Source organism: Anarrhichthys ocellatus, unplaced genomic scaffold (assembly GCF_004355925.1).
Source record: "Anarrhichthys ocellatus isolate YVR2014 unplaced genomic scaffold, GSC_Weel_1.0 scaffold11, whole genome shotgun sequence".
Classification (NCBI taxonomy): Eukaryota; Metazoa; Chordata; class Actinopteri; order Perciformes; family Anarhichadidae; genus Anarrhichthys; species Anarrhichthys ocellatus.
Genome location: NW_022280041.1, coordinates 2618204 through 2639153, shown reverse-complemented (window position 1 = coordinate 2639153; position 20950 = coordinate 2618204). Strand labels below are relative to the sequence as shown.

Sequence of the window (20950 nt, the reverse complement as noted above, 5' to 3'; positions counted from 1 at the left end):
GGGGGGGGGGGCTGCTGTGTGTGACACAGAAAAGAGATGTACATTCATGTCGTGGGAAGCTTATGGTTACAAGAGATGGGTAGAAGGGAGGGGCGGTCCTTCTGCAACTTGCGTCGCTTCCCAGAGTTGCCGAAGTGTCCCCGAGCAAGACAGTGGATCCAGCTGAGGTGCAGCTGTTTGTTAGGTGACCTTAATCATTCCCACATAGCTAAACCGATGCCTCGTTAAACTCACTGAGGGCTGGGGAAATATCTCACCAGGACTTTTGGGATAGCAGCCTTTGTTTTGGCCTGTATCGTCTGATCATTGTAGACTGAATATCTTTTGGTTTTGGACTGCAGGTTGGACAAAACAAGACACTTGGAGACATTTCCAGGGACATTTTCTCACTGTATCTTGATGTTTTGTAGACTGTGTGTTCAAATTTGGAACAAGAGGGGATTTAGAACCAGTGAATCTACTTAAAATGATTAAAGAATCATCCTGATGGTCGCCAATATATCCTGATCTTGTATAAGCATTTATTATACACGCGGCACTAATTACAGATCTTTTTGTTCTTGTGTAACTCTTCGCATTCTGCAAATCACCATAACGTTTGAAGTAACTCATGCACAGATATTCGCGATCATCCGGTTACGCAGATGCACATGAATAGCTTGACCCAAAATATGTTAATAAACCGAGATATGAGCCAAAACCTGCGTCTGCATCCTGATCCGTTTCCTTTGCTTCTTCCAAACTGACGCAGCTCAACGGAGCAGACGGCCCCGACGCACTCTCTCTGTTTCTCTGCTTCTCTTTCACTGGAATGCACACACACACACACACACACACACACACACACACACAGAGAGAGAGACAAATATCCAATCTTTTTGAAGATAACCTAAACCCCAACACTCATTCTTTAACACTAGCCTGATCACGCATGCCTGCACTGAATCCTTTAACCACTGTTTCCCTTTCAGGTCTAAATCTGAAAACAAGCCACGCATTTGAGTACCTCGCATGCATACAACGGATAAATCACTGAGCGGTAGACCTGCCTCTCCTCCAACACGCATAGGAGCTCCAACACGCTCCTTCATGCTTTGGATACACAGGAAATGGATCTTTTTGTGAGACTTTTTTGGCTTCAGTTGAAAGAAATGTTCAAGTATAGTAAAAGTCAATATAAATAGATAACCTTGTGATGGAAAGCAAAAGCCGAATCCTGAGTAAAGTCCTTCACTGAGTGCATAGATCCCCCCCACCCTTTGGGACGTCCTTAATTAGGGCGCAAGACAGTATCTCGTCCCGTTTTGTCACGTCCTGTCTCTTCAGTCAGTCTCCTCTTTCAGATACAAAGAGAGAGACGATTGACCTGTTCGATATCATCTGTTCTCTTTGTCTTTTTTCCATCCTGCCCTGACAGTATGCTTTTGTCATTAGCTAAGATTTCCGCACTGGAGTCTGGGAATTAGGCGGGCTGGTTTGCACATTACGCAACATGAAGATATTTTGGGCCTCTGTTTATTTCTCCCTCTTTATTTCCTCTTGATCATCTTCTTATTCAGCATATCTAACTGTTTCTTCTCTCTCTCTCTTGTTTCTGCCCAGACCATGGCGGAGTACAGCTCTCTGCTCAGCGACCTGTCTGAAAACATCACCAACGAAGACTTGGAGCAGCTCAAGTCGGCCTGCAAGGAGGACATCCCCGAGGACCAGAGCAACAACATCACCTCCTGCAAGGAGTGGTTCAGCTACCTGGAGAAGAACGACAAGCTGGCCCAAGGTGAGACACCTAGACTCAAATAATCTATCAAAATATGAAGCTTTTATTTTACCTACCAGTGTGTGAAACAAAGAGCAGAGTTTGTCTGACATGTCTGCTATAAACTGACACTAATGACAACTTTTCCCATGCAGATAATCTGTCGTACATCGAGCACATCTTCGAGATTTCGCGGCGACCGGACCTGCTGACGAGGGTGATCGAGTACCGCACCACCGTGCTCAAGATCTCCGAGGATGACGAGATCGACACCAAGCTCACGCGCATCCCCTCGGCCAAGAAATACAAAGGTGACACACCCTATGAGAAAATGTTCTTTCTCCTCTTCTCCCAACCTTTCTCTTTGCTGCCATTATTATGTGTATTTCTTTTCTACAACTGCTATTGCAGTTCACTTCATTTCACGGGGGGAATTTAGGTTACAACATAAAATCACAGGTCCACTGGCCCAATAAAGAACATCAGTTCCTCTGCTATTAAAAGACTAAATGTCTGCTGAGCTCAGTTCTATTCAGGAAGCAGCATTTTTATGGCATAATCTGTAAAAGAAAAGAACTTTGCAACTTCAAATCCTTGTTTTGTTTTTTTATCATTTACTGTCATTTGGCTATTTCTACACCGATAGTTTTATATAAATCTTGTTATTAACACTTTTAAAATGTTTCTTTACGATGTCATATTAATATTTGTTGCTTTATTTATCTCCTTCTGATGCTTTCATCCTGTCATTGTGTTTCATCCGCACCACTCTGGACAGTACTTTGTGCATCTTGCATGAAAGCGGCTCTATAAATAAAACTTGACAATACAAGATGAGCCCAGACGGAGCAAAAGACTGAAAGCATTTTCCCATCAGACTTTCTGTGCTTTTCAGGCTCAATACCCGGCCCTGCTTGTGATACTGAACATGATTTTTTTAATTACGAAGTGTTTAATGTACTGTAAATGTAAATAATAAGCTCAGAGCTTCAACGTTTTAATATTTTGTCTAAAGTTAATGTATTTTTCTTTAGCAACATGTTAAATTGCAACTCAAAGTGCCTAAAATAGATCTGCATGAAATGCATTCAAACAAGTAAACAAATGAAACAGAGTAAATAAGGTTTTCTAGATGCATTTTTGACGGACAGTTCTAACATCAGTGATACATTTCGGCAAGCTGTGTTTTCTATGGCTGCGTAACAATAAAAGCCATCCAGTTTTTCACCAGTTGAACGCTTCTGATGAGGAATTGAGTCCCGCACACAAATGGCGGAGTCCGCCACGAACAAATACATTTACTATATAGAGGTATTTACAGAATGTAATTACAATAAATGGCTATTCCTGAAAAAAATGCCAACCAAGGATTGTAACTTTAAGTTGCATGTGTGATATTTATGGGCAGATTCTTCCACAGCTTTGGTCTACATAAGAAAAAGTTGACTTGTTTTGGCTAAAACTTTCTTTGTTTAAAGCATAGGTTTCTTAAGATTTCTCTCTCTACCCTTTTTTTCCAACCCCTCCCCCCTAAAAGACATCATCCGCCAGCCCTCTGAAGATGAGATCATCAAGTTGGCCCCTCCCCCTAAAAAAGTGTGAGGTCGCGACCCGCAACCCTGATCTTTGCACCTTGATTTCTTCACTCCTGGCACTCCAATCAACCGACCGACCGTTTCTGACCAACCCCATCTCTCCCCCACCTCACACCCCCTCCCTCACACACACACACACACACACACGCACACACACATCCAGCAATGCACCCTCCTTGCACTAACACAAGCCGTAACCACATAACCGCGGACACCAACCAAGCAACGAATCGGATTGTAGCGATGCAGCCTCTTCCCAAGCTGAGGGGAGACGGGAAGCTGCGGAAAAAGAGACGTTAGAAGAAGAAATCTGGAGACGGGACGACAGTGTATGTGTGTGAGGATAGAGAGTGATAGAGAGAGTGATAAAGAGAGAGAGAGAGAGAGACAAAGTCTCTTTCAAACGCTGAGTGGGTCAGTTCAGAATGAGAGTGATCTGTAAACACTGTTCGATCTGTGATGCTGTGCTAATGTGTGTGTGTGTCAGTGTAGTTAATTATACTTAAGACGATAACTACATCCACAATGATTTAAAACTACAAACCCCGCCTTGAAAAACTTAATTAACAACAAATCGAAATGGCAAAGTTTATATGAAGCTGGATACATTGTCTGTGCAGTGATGCATGACAATGACTAATAATTCAGCAGTGTTTTTCAAGTCAATTTGAATATGCAAAATAGCCAAAATGTCAAAAACTGATGGAATGAAAACTTTAAGATTAAGATACTGAAACTAAACCATGTAATTACATAGTTTATATTATCAAAAACATATTTTTAAACAAAACTGCAGCTTAAGTGAGAAACGTGAGAAAAAGAAATGAATATAAAAATGAATCTGAATCTCCCATACATGACTTTGGTTGTTTTCTATGAGGGTTCTTGTTTTTGTGTGTAGCTGCTCTAATAGTTCAGGTGCGTTTGTAATTTGAAAGGGATACTTCAACATTTGGGCGAAAGAAACAGTCAACATTTTGGGTGTGATGAAAAGATGCCACATTCATCTAACTCTAGGTAAAAAAAGGCAAATGAAAGAATTTCCCCCAAACGTCAAACTATTCCTTTAAAGTCCATATAGTTCAATACAAATAATTACAGTTACCAAGTTACCATCTTTTTGCCTCTTTTGGCCGTATTGCCATGAGCTTGCTGTATTTTAAACTAAACTTTAAGTCAAACTTAAAGGACAGGGCGGTCACTGTTCCTCAGCTAGAGGTGCTGTATGCTTTCCCTTTACTCTTACAGATAATTATATCATATTAAAGAACAACTAAAAAAAAGTCTAACATTTTAGAAGAAGATATTAAAAGTTGATTTTCATAGGAAAAGCCAATATTTGCCTTTAGCGTATAATCACAGCGGAGTTATGAAAGTTGAGTAATTATTTCTATGCTATGGATGTTCCCTGTCTATAGGTCCTCTTTTCATCAAGGGGACCAGTTAGCATGAAAGGCTGTCGTATGAGCTGGCTAGAGGTGTAAATATACAAATAATATATTAGAAGAAAGTACAGCAGAAATAATATATATTTACCTGCAGTGTGTGTTCCATAGAGGACACTCGGATTTCAACTGTATGTTAATTTCACCTTTGTAGCTAAAGGGCCTAATTTGATCTAATCTGAAACTATTAAACATATCTGTGACAAATTGAGATGAAAAAAAACACTAAAAGTGCAGAAACAAAAGTATAAATTGAGCAATCGTATTGGATATTGCATTTACTTTGTGAAAAATGTTGTGTTGCGTGACACTTAAAAGAGACAAAACTTTCTTTCACTATTTTATTTGTTGCACTGCTGAAAATAACTGAATAAAACGAATAAGCGCAGATCAAAGTGAAAGAAAGGAGGAACAAGTCAGAGCACTAACACGGCGTGTGATGATAGAAACATGACCTTTAAAAACTGTACATAGAGTAGATCGTGACAAAGATCTCTACTAAACCCAATGGCTCATAACCAGCTGACTATGCCATTCCCTCCATGCACCAACATAATAACTAGCAAGACTGTTGAAACGTAACCATAATAACTGCTCTTTTGAACACTGTGTCTCTTATTTCCTCCGCATTGAAGCCTTAGCAGACTTTGTGTTTACCCCCGAAAAGTTTTCACAACTGTGAGAGATTGTGCGTGTGAAGCGGAGACGGACGCCGGCACACACGTCAACAAGTCAATCCAAAACCGGCTCTCACTTGCTAAGGACTTGCTAAGGACTTCAGTGTCGGTGTGTACAGAATGTCGGTGGATCTACTTCTGCCCCCATCTTTGACGTTATTGAAGCTGTAGGATCGAAAAAAACCCACATACAAATCTATCAGTGTATCATTTTACTTCCCTGCTTCTTCTCCCTCACCAACACGCTCCACTCCAACCCCAGTGCCAACGACTAAGACTTTTATTTCGATCACAGTTTCTGTGATCTGTTTTCTTTTGTATTGCTCACCGTTTATTTGTAGTGTTGGATTGATTTGTATCCTGTGCATTTACGTCTGTAGGAAAACTCTGCACTGTAACATATCCTCCCAACAAATCACTTAATCTAAAGGACTGAACTCTTAAATTAGGACACGTCGGGGTGTTTGACAACATCCTGATGTTCTCGTGTTGAATCTGCATGACGGATGTGCTGGGTGGCACTTGATGAGAGGAAAGTGTGTAGTTTCAGGACAGAAAATACCCAATATTCATTATTTAAACATGGGGGGGGGGGGCAGCATTGTTTGACCAACTATAATGTAGAACTCTATTCTACTGTTTTGCAAGCAAAGTGTTAAGGTAACAAGCATCCAATAGTCCTTTAATGCCTGCAGTTGAGTGAGGAGGTTTAATAGTCCAATAGTGGTCATGTTTCTTTGTACTTTGACAGGATTATTCCACCCTTAAATACTTTAACACTGTTATATATGCTGTGCTTTGAATTCAATTCATTCATTGAAGCTCGGTCAAGGAGAATAGAGCGGATCAATACTAGTGGAAACCGCGTAGTGCCATCCCAAATCTGGAGATTATCATCCCTGCAGGGAATGTTTAACCCCTTAGAGAATTTACTACCTGCCTAAATAAGGATATTCCGGATATTTTACATGGAACCATCGAACAAAGGAAACTGGATGCCTGTAACCCTAAAAGGGATCCTGCGTTATGACTGTGTCTCTGTATGGTAAGAGGTAAACAGTTTATGTCTCCACAAATGTAGGGCCTATCAGCATTTTCCCAGCTTACCTCAAGAAAGGCAACGAACAATTGTCTTAGGCTACTCGTAAATTGTATAAGCTCAACTAAGACTAATTAAAAACATAAACCACCAAACAACTATTGGATTGATTGCCTCAAAGTTTGGTACACACATTCATGGTCGTCAGAGGCGGACTCCTGATGACTTTGGTGATCGTCTGACTTTACCTCTAGCGCAGCGAACAGTTTGATGTTTGTTGTTTACTGCAAAATGTCTCGACGACTTTTGGATGGATTGCCATGAATTTTTGTTATTCAGATTCATGGGGCTCAGAGGATGAATTATAATAACTTAAGTGATTCCTCTGCTCAAAGCACCGCTGTGCCACCGCACTAGTTCTCTAAGTCATAGTCCTCTTTATCTGGTGTTTCCAAAAAGTCGTACCAAAAACTATAGAAATGCAACGTCATGCTAAAATGTATCCTGGCATATGCACTGATCTTTTCAGATTGGTAATGTACAACAGTGCCTGAAGTATTTCTGGGTGGATTGTCCCTTCAGCTAGGCCTGACCCCAAGTGAAGCGGTAGCTGCCCTCCTGTAGCTTGAACCTAGTGAACACAAAGTGGGACCACTGCATTTGTCACAGAGCTGAACTGAGAGCTTATTGTCAGGCAAAGGGAGGCAGTTATACTTACTGCTATGACCTCTGGGTAATGGTCTTTCCCGGTGTTAAAATGGATGTGATTATTGGCCATAAATATTTGCCGCTCACCAGTTTCATCGAAGAGCTTTGGTGACCTTACGAACCAAAAGGCAGGTTTGTCTTTCCAGATATTAGCATGTCTCTCCATTATTGTACAAAATATCAGCAAGGGAGGATTTGGGCCATTGTATTTTATTTTTCCTTTTTCTTCTCTTTTTATTTGACGTGCTCTTTGAATAGCAAATTGTGAATTTAGATGTATGTGACCAAGTGACTTTTAATTTGTTTTAATCTCTCTGAATTTCAGTAGGGTAGGCCATGGACTCAACAGTTAACAGTTGTGTGGTAGTGTGTCAGTAGTTTGTCCATGCAATATCTGTAAACATCAAAAAAGAAAAAAAATCAAACTGTGTGATGCACTAGACGCTCCTGGTTAGCAGCGTGTTCACTGGAGTGTTACAATTTCTCTCAGCAGCGATATGTGCCTGTACCTTTCTCCATTCATTGTTTTTGCTTTTAATATCCACTTTATGTTTCCTACCCTTCTAAAGTCAACCCCCATCGATGTCACCATATTAACCATGGCACAGCCCCCCTGACCTCATCACCAGGTGGATTAAATATTTGGCGTTGCTTAGCTTTCTCTCGGTAGCCAATTGGCACATATCAACATATCAGTCACAAATGATGTCAAATCTGGATTTCCATGTACCAAGTACATATCAACTAAGTAAATGCTGCAACAGTACAAACCTATATAAAATATATATATATATATATATATATATATATATATATATATATATATATATACATATATATAAACCAACACATGAGTATAGATAAAGTAGGAAATGAAGAGGCAGATATTCTGTGGAGGTGTTCAGCATGTAATGCTAACCGTCAATTAAAAATCATTCAATCAAGAGTATTGTTTTCCCTTCAGGATAAGACTGTGCTTTCTTTGTTTGTTTTTTTCCATTTTATTAGGTTGTAAATATGTATTTTGAATATATATCACTGTGTTTGTTTTGATCTTGATTAATTTATTTAATGCCTATATATTGTTGTTTTTATGTAACCTGATTTTGTTTTACTAACTGGAAACAAATCAAGGGGAGGGAAACGTGTTGCTTATCAAACATTTTATAATTCATGTTAATCTCTTCATTCATGTTTTGCTGTTTCGGCTTTGGGTGATGATTTTACAAAAAAAAAAAAAAAAAAAGTGATACTCATTTCATTGTATTAACTGATATGTAACATATTCTGTTTTACTGTGTCGTATTTGATCAGATGTGTCGTGGTCACTGCTCGTGAAATGATTTTATTCAGAGAGTTTCCAAATCATGACAAAAGATAAAAGCAGTCACAAGGTCATAATCTGCCATTTTGTTCGTGTGAGACATGTTGTCACTTGCACATTGCACCAAGAGAAAGACAATGTGAAGTGTAACCTAAAGTCTTAAAATGTTGGGCCAGGTGTGTGTGGAAAGTTCAAGAAATGTTGACCCCGGATTTGTCTTTATGACTAGATCATTAGCAGTATTTTCTTATTCTACTTAATAAAATACAAAAAGATAATTGAGGCAATTGACAACCCTCTTCTGAAAAATAAGAAATCACTCCAGTGCTGTATGGAGCCACAAAATGCTCAATAGTAAATGGATAAATAATTAAAATAATCAATTGAGCAATTTAGCCAGTTAGCATCTGTTAGCTAGAGTTTTAACAGTGTCAAATTCTGATTCAACCAAATAAACGTTTGATTGAGTTTAAAAGTGATCCCCGGATTCTCGAGAGAATCCAGCTGCCATGCAAGGTGTGTGCATACGCACTGTAACATGTTATTTAGCTTAAGAAGGCCGCACATGCTACCTGCTTAGCCAGAAAACTAGCTAAAAGAGCACAGGAAGCTAGCTAATACAGCTAAACTATCCAGACTAGCTAGTTAGCAATCTAGGTAAGTAGCATGTGCTAAATAGCGTCATATTTCATCATAATGAAGTTGAGCTTCAATACATCTCTTGAATTACATAGTTTGTTTCTGTATTTATATATTCAATAGTGAACACTTGAGGCTCCCTATTCGCTTTATTTTTTAAGTAAGGTGTCGGTGAAAGGTTAAAGGGCGCAGGGAGGAAGCGATGGAGTGAAGAGGTAACTTCATGAGTACAAGTGCTGGGTATAGAGTAGTGTAAGTAGAGTGAAGAATCGTTTGGGTTCTAGCTGTTTGAGGTGTTAGCAGAGAGAAAGGTGTAGGTTAAAACATCTCTGGTATGTGTTCAAGATGCCACACCTCTGCATCTAGTCGGTGTAATTTTGAATGGGGCAGGTCTTGCACAGGAACGCTGTTAATTATCATGAGTGTTAATGTTAGGAATGCTGAATGTCTGTGTCGCTTCGTGTGAAGTTGTGCAGCATTGTTCCAGTTTTCCTTTGCACCTTTTTAACCATCACGGGAACAGTGCGATTCACATTAAGTCGTCCGTTCCTGAATATTGTGCACAAGCTTTTTAACCACACCTACTTGCATTTCTCCAGAGCTGACGAATAAAGTTTACAATTCATGCATAAAAAAAGCAAGCTTTCCCTTTGTAGGTAAAAAGTGCCAACTTGATTCACTTGCAGTAGCGAAGGGACTTGAACTCATGCCATTGCTTGACATTTAGCAACGTCGCATGATGTTTGTAGTGAACAATCTTTATTTAAGTTGGTCACAGTAACGTTTGTGGCTTGTGTGCGCGGTGAGTGGTCAATGTAGGCTATTTTGAGGTGTCGTGTTTTCAACACTAATCTGATCTATGTAACTGGAGGTTTAATAATGTAAGGCTGAAAAACATCACTGTGGTTTACAGGCATCGAACAATTTGACTCAGCATGAGAGGAGTCGTTGAGGTGGGGTTTGTTTTTCAGAAGTGTCAGACTGGACTTGAAAAGTCTAATAATGTGTAAGTATTACACAAAATATCTCAATAGCTTTTGAGAGTTGACACATCTGTGGATTTGACCGTCACTTTTGACTCACTTTTGATCCATTAGTGAAGATGGGCAGCATTCAGAGCAAGCTTGAAGAGCATCATTTTGATTCACGTAACATTGCTGAGTTAAATTCTTGAATTGTCCTGTGTGTCACTGCCTTGAGTCAGTCAGTGGGAGGTTTTCTCTCGTATTTCGCTTGTTATTTTGTAATATTGCTTCGTTCTCAAATGATGTAGCAAGTGACAGGTGTGTTTTTATGTTCACTGTCAATCCAGTTTTTCATGTTAGTGAAGGCTTGTTGCTTAATTGTGGTTTGAGATAAAGAAAGAGAAACAGTTCCGTCTCAGTGACAAAGAATACGTGGGATGTGCTGCTGTGCTTAACAATTCATCGAAGAGCGTCATTACATCCATTTTCTGTTTTCACGTATAACATAACCCCGTTGGATGCCATGGGCTCAATGCTGTTAGACAATTCTTTTAAGGTTTTCCTCTCATGGGGCAAGACGTACTTCAGGATTTATCTTGTAATGACTGCAACAAAATATGATATGAGGTATTATTCAAGTAAATACAAAGGTGTGGCTTTTTGTCATGATTTAAATGAGACTGAACTGAAATTATGCCATTGTCATTGTGCTAAAATGAATATAAATATTATATATTAAAATATATTTGCTAACCTATGCTGTGTGAAGTTGCTTTCTTTCGAAGATGTTTGAGAGGTTACAAAAATTCAAAGATAGCATATTGAGGAAAGGGCGGGAAACAGTTTATTTGGACTCTGGAGATTATCTTGAGTCATCAGGTCATGATTTCTGGAAAGAGACATTGCTGTGATTTTTTTTCAAATATATATATTTGGCACTTTGTACACTACAAGTGCCATATAGTACCATTGTATTGAAGAGAAGGCAGCCATCTCTATGACCGATATCTCCAAAACTAGGCAACTTACAACAAAACAATCTGATTACTGCACGAGAGCTATGAGGACAGTTCCCCTATTATTTTGAGGGGAACTGTCCCTTTAAGACACAGCTGCAGACTGTTTGACTGTAATCCGTCACCTCTAATCAATGTAACACTGACCAAACAATATTTAATATTTTTTATAAATATCTGTCTGCTAGAGGGGGTATGTGTGCACTCAGCTTGAGACATTGTTGAAGGTTGACAGTGACCAAAACCAGAAACTGAACTGAAAAACACTCTTTGTTTGTGAGCTCTTGATTGCCCCGCCCATGTAGGCATTTCCAGTGAAACGATACTCACAGCAAATGTTTAAAACAACACAGCAATACCAAAAGACATCTTTGGATTTGTCATCCACAAGGCCAAATCTACAGGATTTCACTCATTCAACTTTTTTATTTGCCTTTTTTTCAAGAAGGAAGCAAATGAAACCTTGAATGACCTACAAACAGTTTGATCACAACAACATAACTTTATCTGGCATTCACAGCTTCACATATCTCTCTGGAATCACACCCATTGTGGGGGTGGCATGTGGCATATATGTACCTCCAACACCCTTCAGGTTTCAGCAGCAATGTAGTGCATGACATGTTCACAGGACTTCTGCATCATTTGGAAAAAGGTAAGAACAAATTTAATACTGCAAACATGGTGAAGTTTCAATTTGTCTAAAAAGATGAGTGCTATTGTAATGTTAATATATGAACTTATGATGCCATGCACAGTAGTCACAAAGGTTATTATTGTTTTACTCCTTGTACTGTGGCTACTTTTTAAATGTTTACTATGTTATACTAATAACTATTACTTTCGCTATTTCCTTCATATATGTTTGTCCTAGATAGATAGATAGATAGATAGATAGTATATATACATCGTGTGTGTGTGTGTGTGTGTGTGTGTGTGTTTGTGTGTGTGGTGATAATTTTGGGTTGCATTATGTCAATGATATAAACCCATAATCTACAAAGGTTCCGAATTCATTTATGTGTTCTACCATTAGTTCAATAGCACATTCCAAGATAACATACTTTTCTCTTTTCAATTTTTCTTTTTTCTTTTTTTTACATTCATTAAAAGAAACTGAGAGTCTGAGATGGCAAGTGGAGCAGCCCCGTCCACCGCTAAAAGTGGAAAATTAGAAATCAAACATTCCCTCTCCCTGTTGGATGTTCTCTATGCAAATCAGTTCGAAGGAGAGTCTTTCCCTCTAGAACTTCTTCATCAGACAGAGGAAAACTTTTACAGAGGGGCCCCACCCAAATGGTTAAACTTTCACATTAGTGAACAGAGAGAGTCAGATGGCACTGGAACTCCCTTCATCAAACGAGATGGATATGACACACTTGTGGAAACAATTCACCAAAGGAGAAGATTCCCAGGAATATCAACTGTTCAACTGTTCCACCAGCCAGGATGTGGGGGAACCACATTGGCCATGAAGGTGTTGTGGGACTTGAGGAAAACCTTCAGGAGCGCTGTTTTAACGGGCTCAACCTCAGACATCACAAAGGTTGCAGAGGATGTGGTCCAGCTTTTCACAGCAGGCAGTCGACGCAACCACAACACTGTGCTGCTGTTGGTGAATGATGAGAAGATTATGAAAGAACTGGAAGGTAGCATTAAGGTGACGATTGCTGAGCAGGACATACACGTCCCCGGCCATATGCCTGTGGCTATTTTACTCAACTGTGTAAGAAAGGATGTGGTTCTACAGAGTGACCATATCGTCCTACAAAAAGACCTTTCTGAAGAAGAGAAGCACAAATTTGATGAGAAAAAGAAAGAACTGAGCATAAGGTACAGTGATGGACACAAACAATTCCACGGCTTCAACATAATGCAAACTAATTTCTCTCAGGCTTACATCCAAGAGGCATGTTCTGTTTTCAAAACCACCAAAAAAGCCAATAGACCACAGAAGAACCAGCTTGCTGCCTTCTTATCCCTGCTCAATGCCTATGTACCAGGCTCATTTCTCCTGGAGTCCAAGTGCATGGACTTCTTCAAACATGACGACTACAGCCACGGAGACTTTTCTCTGGAGGACAGGATGGAGCCCTTCAGCCATCTCATCATCACATTCCAACAAGATGGAAGATCTGAAAAAAAAGTCTGCATGGCTCACCCTATGATAGCACAGTGTTGTACTGAATTGATGGCTAGATCCGGTGTGACCAGAAGTGACACAGCAAGAAACTTGTTGACTCGTTTGTGCTTTGATGAGACCCCTCCGTTTTTGGTTGGTTTCATCAAAGACATGCTCACCAAGAGAGGAACAAAACCAAAAGACATGAAAAAAGAAGAGGATCCAATCGATGGAACAGAGTTTGAAGAAAGGTATTCTAGGCTCATCCTAGATATTCAAAAGATTGAGAGCAATAAACAGAGTGTGTCAGTTCTAAAGGTCGCGTCACAGCTGTTTCAGCGAAATCCATTTTTTCCACAAGCGCTTGCTCGTTTTTATTACACAGAACTGAGATACTACAATCGGGCTGAAAAATGGGCAAAGAGAGCAAAGCTAAGAGATCCTCAAAATTCCTTTGTTGCTGATACACTGGGCCAGGTCCATAAGAACCATTTGAAGAACAAAGAGCGTCCTGCCAAACCAAGAGAAATTTTGCAACTGGCATCAAAGGCCATTGAAGCTTTCAAAGATGAAGAAAGACTTGCTGAAAATCAACAGGGGTCGGAGATGAAAGGAGATGGCAGTACCAAAGTCTCGAATGTTTTTAACGTCAGAGGGCAGGTTGGTTATGTGCAGGTCTGCAACCTTGTGTATGACCTGCTTGTCAGTCAGAACGATACTTGGAGAGAAGTTCTTACAAAGAATGTGTCCTTGGGCTCTGTCCTGGAATCACTTGGAGACAACAAACTCTTCAGATTTAACGATCTGATAAACAGCCTCAGAGATGAGATCGAGAGAAAATGTGCATTCTTCGATAAATATCTGACTTATTCAAAGCCTGACGTGAAAGACGATCCCGCGTACATTTCCGAAGACACCTCAAAGTGCTACAGGAACTTTGTCGGAAACTCCCCATCCAAAGCTTTCAAACAAAAAGGCGCTGATCTCATCCAGAAGCTCAAACAAAACCTAGCGAACACGTCGGCTGGAGTACTCTCGTGTCTTGACAGAGAATGCACTGAATCGGACCTTAAAGAAATAACTACATGGTGGGAAGAAATCTTTCTTCAGAAAGATACAGTCACAGCTCTGGTCAACTACATCCTCGCTCACATCATGTTAAGAAATATGGGAGCAATATCTCCTTCTGATTGCAAACATCTAGCTGCATTCAAAGAGAAAATGCCTCTGATCCCCAACGATTCACCTGAGCTCCACATGTTAGCCCTCCTCCTGTGCTGGCCTACAGGCAGTGAAGCCAAATGTGTCCTCGACCTCAATGAATTAATTCGACGGATGAACCGATCTTACGAAGTTGCATATAAGATACACTTTCGATCGCGGTACCTCCGCCCCCTGTTCTTCATTGGAAATGGTGAAGACCTGAAGAGAATTGTTCACAGAAAGGTCCTCGAAAATTTGTTTCTAGAGCAAAGTGAGGAAACAAAACAAGATTGGAGCAACAACTGGAGGAAAGAGAAGATTTTCAAAGTTCCCGAGGTCCAAGCACGCCTTGTCAAAGTTGAAGGAGTGGTACGAAAGTACAGAGTCTTTGCAACTATTGATGACGTAATGATTGAGGTGGATGCAAACCGCCAAAACAGCCTCTGGAGACCACGGCGAGTTTCCTTTTACCTCGGATTTACCATCAGAGGTCCTGTAGCCTTTGACATCCAGACAAAACCTGCAGCCAAGGATAAGACGGGTAATGTACTATAACTTAAGCATAATTAAACATAGTTTCAGGCTTTAGTCTGTGTTTTTTTACAGAATTGTTGCATCTGGAAATACATAAATAGTTGTCATTGTTTTTGGAGATAAACATTGCTGTTGAATTTTTTTTAAGTGTTATTTTTCATTTCTGTGTGCACCACTAATTAAATCTCATTCCATTAGACTGTGTAGCAGAAGAAATCTCAGGGATGAATCGTTCCGAACCCGAACAAATAACACCAGAAGATACCACTGGAGGTAAGTAATGTGCATAAATAAAAAATAGGATTGAGAAATGATAAGTGGTCTCAAAAATGATTATGTTCTGCTTTTATTTTTCTGTTCCTTGGGTAATAATTTCTACATATGACTGTAACAACTTCTAGTGTTCACTGTTCGCTTGCTTTGCTTTTATTTGCCTGCTTCAGGTCAGCAGTTTGTGGATCTCCATCAGACACATCTGATGAACGGAGTGAGCGATACAGGAGCCATCCTGGATAAGCTCAAGGACGGGGGATGGATCTCAGAAGAGAACTACGAGGCTTTGAGATCTTTAAACAAAGCACAAGACCAGATGAGTGGCATTCTGCAGTGTTTGACTTCAGGTGGCAAGGACGCACTCTATGAAATCCTAAAAAGGATGAGAAGCATGAGGCCTCTCATCGCTGAGCTTGAGGGATCTGAGTAAAGGAACGAAGTGTCAAAGTAAAAAGAATTGCTGTAGCTATGGACAATAAGTGGGCACAATGTTATCCATAAAATGTTTAGCATTCTTACAGTACTGGTCAAACAGGAAAACACTTTTAGTTTAGATGAAAAGAGTGACTTTAATTAAAGGAACGGTGTGTAGCGTTTAGGGGGATCTATTGGAGAAATGGAATATAATATTAAAAGGTATGTTTTCTTTAGTGTATATTTAGTGAAGTTGTGTTTTTGTTATATTAGAATGGGACGTTTATATCTTCACGGAGCCAGCTGCAGTGTTTCTACAGTAGCCCATAACGGACGAACCAAACATTAGCTCTACAGACGGCCATTCACGTCAGACCCTAAAGTTCTCCTACACGCTCGTTACACTGGAGATTCTTCACTTGGTTGTAATCTGCAACCTGACTAAGTCCTACACACACTAGACCTGTTAGGAGATTAAGCTTCTAGAACTTTAACAATTTATCTATTTAAGCATTTATGGATTCATGAAACATATGAAGCAACAACCAAAGAAAGATGTTCTCTCAGTGGAAAATAGCGATATGGGTCAAGCAAACCCAATGTAAAGGATACACATAGGTGCCTTTTTTATATTCTGTTTAAAGGTTTAAATTGTCTATGACTGTTACAAAGCTTTTAAGCGTAGATTTGTCTTCCTCATCTAGCCAGAAAAAGCCAGGTGAATGCAACTAACAGAGAACTGTATGGGGCTGTTGGCGGCCAAGGCACCAGTATAATAGAATGACGCTTGAATGGGGAAATGTACGGGAGGGATTGACCAAGAAACGAAACCTAGAGGCACTAGATAAGATACCATATTGAATATGGAACAGAAACTAAATGTTTTGGGGGCATGTTCTCCCCCGCAAGCTCCACAAAAGCAGGAGGTATTGAATGTTATGAACGTGTGTATTTTCTCAGTCTAAATCCAGGTGCTCCATGGACCAGCTTGATTTACATGTAATCTGTTTCATCTTGCAATAAACATATTGAACTCCACTTGACTTGTTTGAATTATTAACTTTAGAGGAATCAAGCAGTTCAGTAGGAAACTTGAAGACAAGAACACGTGTTGCTAAAGAGCTCGACTAAATGTTAGATTTGAATTATTAATGAAAATATTGAAGGCTGGTTTGTTTGTTTTACCAAAAAACCAACAGGGTCCCTTCAGCTAAATGGTTAAACCAGAATAATGTGACATTGATTTATCAAGGCACAGGTAACAGGACTGTAAAAGTGTTGGAAGGCAGTCGTTTCACAGAACTCTATGGAAAAAGCAGATGCCACTTTCCTTGACATTTTTTGTGCACATTTACTCTAAAGGAACAGAATTGAAGCATTAAAAATGACAATGACTTAAATTGGAAAGAAATAGGGAGATTTTTATTTTCCAGAGGTCACAAAAAAACAGTTTTTACATTTTATGCAAATGATCACCTTTGACGGCGTTCAGTTAAGAAATGTCAGAGAATAAATAAAGAAAATCAAACAGGTAAACGAGGTGGATCCTCTGAAGATCAGACTTGAGACCGTCACGGGTCTTAATTGCCCATCTGAGCCATCAGCCCCTCCAGCTCCGGACGGCCCTTGAACCGCGCATGGAAATCGGCCTCGGTGTGCTGAGAGGGAAAACAGGAAGAGGAGAGATCTTTACGTATGTGTTAAAGTTAAATGTATCTGTGCTTAATTTAATGTAGACCTGTGTTAGTTTAACCGCTCAGGGCATGCATAATGAAGAGGTGTCTTTAATTTGGGTTCCTGTTCATGTACAATATGTGACCAAAAGTATGTGGACACCCCTGACTGTATACTAAATCGTTTCACAATATTTCAAATCTGTCAACAATAGCCAGGTAAAAACTATGTGTCAGCCTAGATTAAGAGAGGAAGGGTGAAGTGTTTCAGGGATCTATTGACGACGAGTATCATCAATCAGAATTCATCTCCCCTGATGTGTCATGCAGACCTGAAACAAACGGTATCTAAAAGATAATAATATCCTTGCACACAAAAATGCTAACATATGGGTGGAATGTTTTGGGTGTCCTAAAGTATAATGCGACAGAGCGGTCGTCAGGATGAACTCACCTCCTGCACAGAGAGCTGAACTCCCTCTGGTTGATTCTTCAAAAGGACGTCTATGAACACGGGACACGCTGTAGCGTTCAGACTGCTCAACTAGACGAACAGACGAATGAAACACAGTTCACTGGTCGGGTCAACACAGTTCCTCAGGAAAACTGGTGAAGAAAATACAGCACTTCTGGGTAAAAGGGAACCTTGAAGCAGCTCAGTTTTACCTGGACGACTCGTGAGTGAGTCTTCAGGACGGCGTCAACAAACATCTTGGTGCCTTGCTCTTGCATCAGCATGACTTCTGTGGTCTTGGTCGGCAAAGCATAGCTGCATGTGAAACACAACGATTGAGAAAAAAAATTAACTTTATAAGATTATAAGTACTATGTGCTGTTGAATGACATATTTATGTGGGATCATAAAAGCCTCCATGTGAAGTAAAGCAATTGTGTTTTTCTGAATATCCTCACCTTTCTGCCACTTTGATGCCGAGCCGGTTGCAGAGGTTGTGGATGTACTGGGAGTAATGCTCCACCAACGTCATGTCGTAACCCGACACTTTCACATTCAGAGTCCCGTATGCTGTGTCCGTCTCTGCCAGGATCTCCTTCATCTGGTGTCGGTCTTTCTTTTTCTTTGGCTAAAAAAATAAAAAATAAAGAAATAAAAATAAAACATGAGACACTACAACAGACATTTACATTTCCTCTTGTCCAGATTGGACATACGGTACATAAAATACTCAAACATTTGAAAAGAAAATGGACAGTCTAGAAGCCCAACAGATCAGTTGAAGTAGTTTGTGTTGAGGTCCAGCAGAGGGCGCACTTAAAACTCACCATCAGCTGCACGTCTATTAATCTAAACATAGTCAGAATGAATACAGTCTCAAAGAGTTTTAAGTGAGTACTTGTTAGTTTTATGTAATTCTCTTCTATGGTTGTATGGTTTCACCATTTGTGTGTCAGTGTTGGTTGAAAATAATGTGATTTCTGTAATTTCCATGTTTTTATGGGTGAATAAATTGAATTGAAGCTTGAACTTTTGACTTTGCAAATGTAATCTGTAAAAACTAAATCAGCTATTAGAAGTGATATTAATACAGCGGGGAAATCTGGCCTTTTGGTAACTGCATCCTCTCAAACTATTCTGCCTGATCTCAGCTCATCAAGAGGCAGAGCGTGCAGAAGAAATAATTGAGGTTTTAAGAGTCTTACGGCTTCTCTAGGTAACAGATGTCTCCACCTCCCGATCCCGTGTGTTGGCATGGTTTTGTATTGTCTTTCGTTTACAGCAGCTGAGAATAAAAAGAAAATGTGCCGATGGAAACATTCTGTATAAACATGCTACCCATTGCATACATTTAACAGGCGAGAGATTGTCCGATAGCAGCAACACAAACACAGTATTTTACATGCAAAGGACAAAGTGTTTCATTCATAATGCTCTTTGAAATACTCACCCCAAACTGGATGCTGGACGGATGGTGTGGCCCTTTAAATAAAACAGGAAGTGTGAGTCAGAAAGAGAGGATTCATATCACCAATGTCACTTTAGGACCTATTAGGCAAAAAGTTAATAATCTGCATTCTTGTGGCTAACCGGTTAATCAAAAGTATTTGTATTGCAAGTATATATTTTTCCATCAGATAAAAATGTGGGCTTGTTTACAACTCGTCTGATCATCAAACTGTGTTGGAGTGATGTTGATACATTCCTGACTCTGCAGTTACTTTGTTGCATAAAATGTTATAACTAAAAGAAGAAAAATGGCCAAAGTTGTGAAAATAATACCCAAGTGATACTTTGTTTGCATGGCTAACTGAAGGCTTTATTATATAAAGTAATGCAAAGACTTACCGGCATGATGTAAGTGCTTGGTTCAACACAAACGCCTGTTGCGTGACAGACACCTGCAACTGAAGAAAACAGAATAAAATCAGCTTCGATACAGCACACGCTTCTCAACATTATCGTTAGGTGAGTTCAAGTTGAATCTGCACACGAGCTCGCAAACATACAGAGACAAAACAGTTAAACAGATAAACTCGGACTAATGTTATTGTAACATGCATATGTGGATTGGTTGACTATCAGAGCTGCAGCTATGACCTCTGTGGGGAAAAAAACGTAACATTTAACGGAGAGAAAACTAAAATAATAATAATATAGACCTTTCGAAAGACGGTATTCATCGCTCAGCCTCCCTCTCTGTTGGTCTGGGGCGGAAAACACACACTGCGTATATGTAATTACAGTTAAAACATTCAAAACACACGCACACCGACTGCTGCTACTGACCCCGGAAGTACTCACAGGAAGCTTCCGGTAAGTACTTCCGGGTACTCAGTCTTATTTTATGTCCGTGGAATGCAAACATCAGAACAAAAGTTCCAGGAGGTGAATAATATTTGGAGCTTTGTTCATATTTGTATTAAAGCGACAAGTTGTGTGTGTAATTTATTATATGTTGCGTATTTCTGCGTGTAAAAATGTGGTGAATGTTTGGTAAGAAACTGTGGAAAACAACGCCGTTATACGAGACTGCTGGCTCAATGACAATCTCCTATTACTATATAATAGTTTTCTTTAAATTAAATGAGAATATCCTTCTTAAAAACATTTATAAATCAAAATCGATCTATTATTGCTTTTATTTCCCAGCTCTATGTTTGATGTACTTTCTTGCATTTGTCATATTTCCAAAAAGGACAGCTAGTCAACTTTGCACATTTCAACAGGCTTTATTATTATTATCATTATTACAGATTCATCATTTCAGTTTGGCCCTCACAAAATCACTTGTATCAACAAAAAAAAAATAAATAACTTTCAACATTCAAATACTTCAGGTCTTACATAAAGTGCAACACTCATCACCTGAAACTGATATTTTGAGAATAATGTATTAACTGTGCATAGGACTTTTTTTAAACAATGCATTAACTGCTTTTAAAGCACAACTATGAAAAGCAAAGTCATCATATAGCCTACATAGACTGTTGTTAAAACATCGCATTTATTTTTCTAATGTCACGCTAAGCAAACAAAACTTTTAAAAGTATCTCTCTCTCTCTTACACACACACACACACACACACACACACACACACACACACACACACA

At 39.6% G+C, this 20950-nt stretch overlaps 3 protein-coding genes across 3 annotated transcripts in view; 2 read left to right on the top strand and 1 right to left on the bottom strand.

Annotated features, from left to right (window-relative positions):
* The window catches only part of pea15 (proliferation and apoptosis adaptor protein 15), a 29748-nt gene extending 26308 nt beyond the window's left edge, over positions 1-3440 (top strand). Inside the window, exons 2-4 of the mRNA XM_031850682.1 lie at positions 1603-1777; positions 1912-2067; positions 3294-3440. Coding sequence (XP_031706542.1) covers positions 1606-1777; positions 1912-2067; positions 3294-3358 — 393 coding nt within the window. The 5' untranslated portion in view covers positions 1603-1605 and the 3' untranslated portion in view covers positions 3359-3440. The remainder of the gene's footprint in view (positions 1-1602; positions 1778-1911; positions 2068-3293) is intronic.
* A 4612-nt stretch (positions 3441-8052) lies between these two features.
* LOC116385333 (sterile alpha motif domain-containing protein 9-like) lies at positions 8053-16748 on the top strand. Its single transcript, XM_031850680.1, has 4 exons — positions 8053-11819; positions 12278-15030; positions 15222-15296; positions 15467-16748. Exons 2-4 carry the CDS (start codon positions 12294-12296, stop codon positions 15724-15726), a joined length of 3072 nt encoding a protein of 1023 aa, XP_031706540.1. The 5' UTR covers positions 8053-11819; positions 12278-12293; the 3' UTR covers positions 15727-16748.
* A 362-nt stretch (positions 16749-17110) lies between these two features.
* On the bottom strand, positions 17111-20111 carry mrpl48 (mitochondrial ribosomal protein L48). Its single transcript, XM_031850681.1, has 8 exons — positions 20000-20111; positions 19686-19744; positions 19288-19319; positions 19043-19122; positions 18296-18465; positions 18050-18152; positions 17838-17927; positions 17111-17368 (listed from the first exon to the last, which is right to left on the bottom strand). The coding sequence occupies exons 1-8, from the start codon at positions 20018-20020 to the stop codon at positions 17291-17293; spliced, it is 633 nt and encodes a 210-aa protein (XP_031706541.1). The 5' UTR covers positions 20021-20111; the 3' UTR covers positions 17111-17290.
* Positions 20112-20950: the final 839 nt, after the last annotated feature.

Bases quoted from the DNA above. Each gene is read 5' to 3' on its own strand.
- LOC116385333 (XM_031850680.1), top strand. From the start codon at position 12,294: ATGGCAAGTGGAGCAGCCCCGTCCACCGCTAAAAGTGGAAAATTAGAA. The intron at 15,031-15,221 runs GTAATGTACTAT...TCATTCCATTAG, and splicing joins TGCAGCCAAGGATAAGACGG to ACTGTGTAGCAGAAGAAATC. The intron at 15,297-15,466 runs GTAAGTAATGTG...TGCCTGCTTCAG, and splicing joins ACCAGAAGATACCACTGGAG to GTCAGCAGTTTGTGGATCTC.
- mrpl48 (XM_031850681.1), bottom strand. From the start codon at position 20,020: ATGAATACCGTCTTTCGAAAG. The intron at 19,745-19,999 runs GTCTATATTATT...TGTTTTCTTCAG, and splicing joins TGAATACCGTCTTTCGAAAG to TTGCAGGTGTCTGTCACGCA. The intron at 17,928-18,049 runs GTAAAACTGAGC...CTGTTCGTCTAG, and splicing joins CTCACTCACGAGTCGTCCAG to TTGAGCAGTCTGAACGCTAC.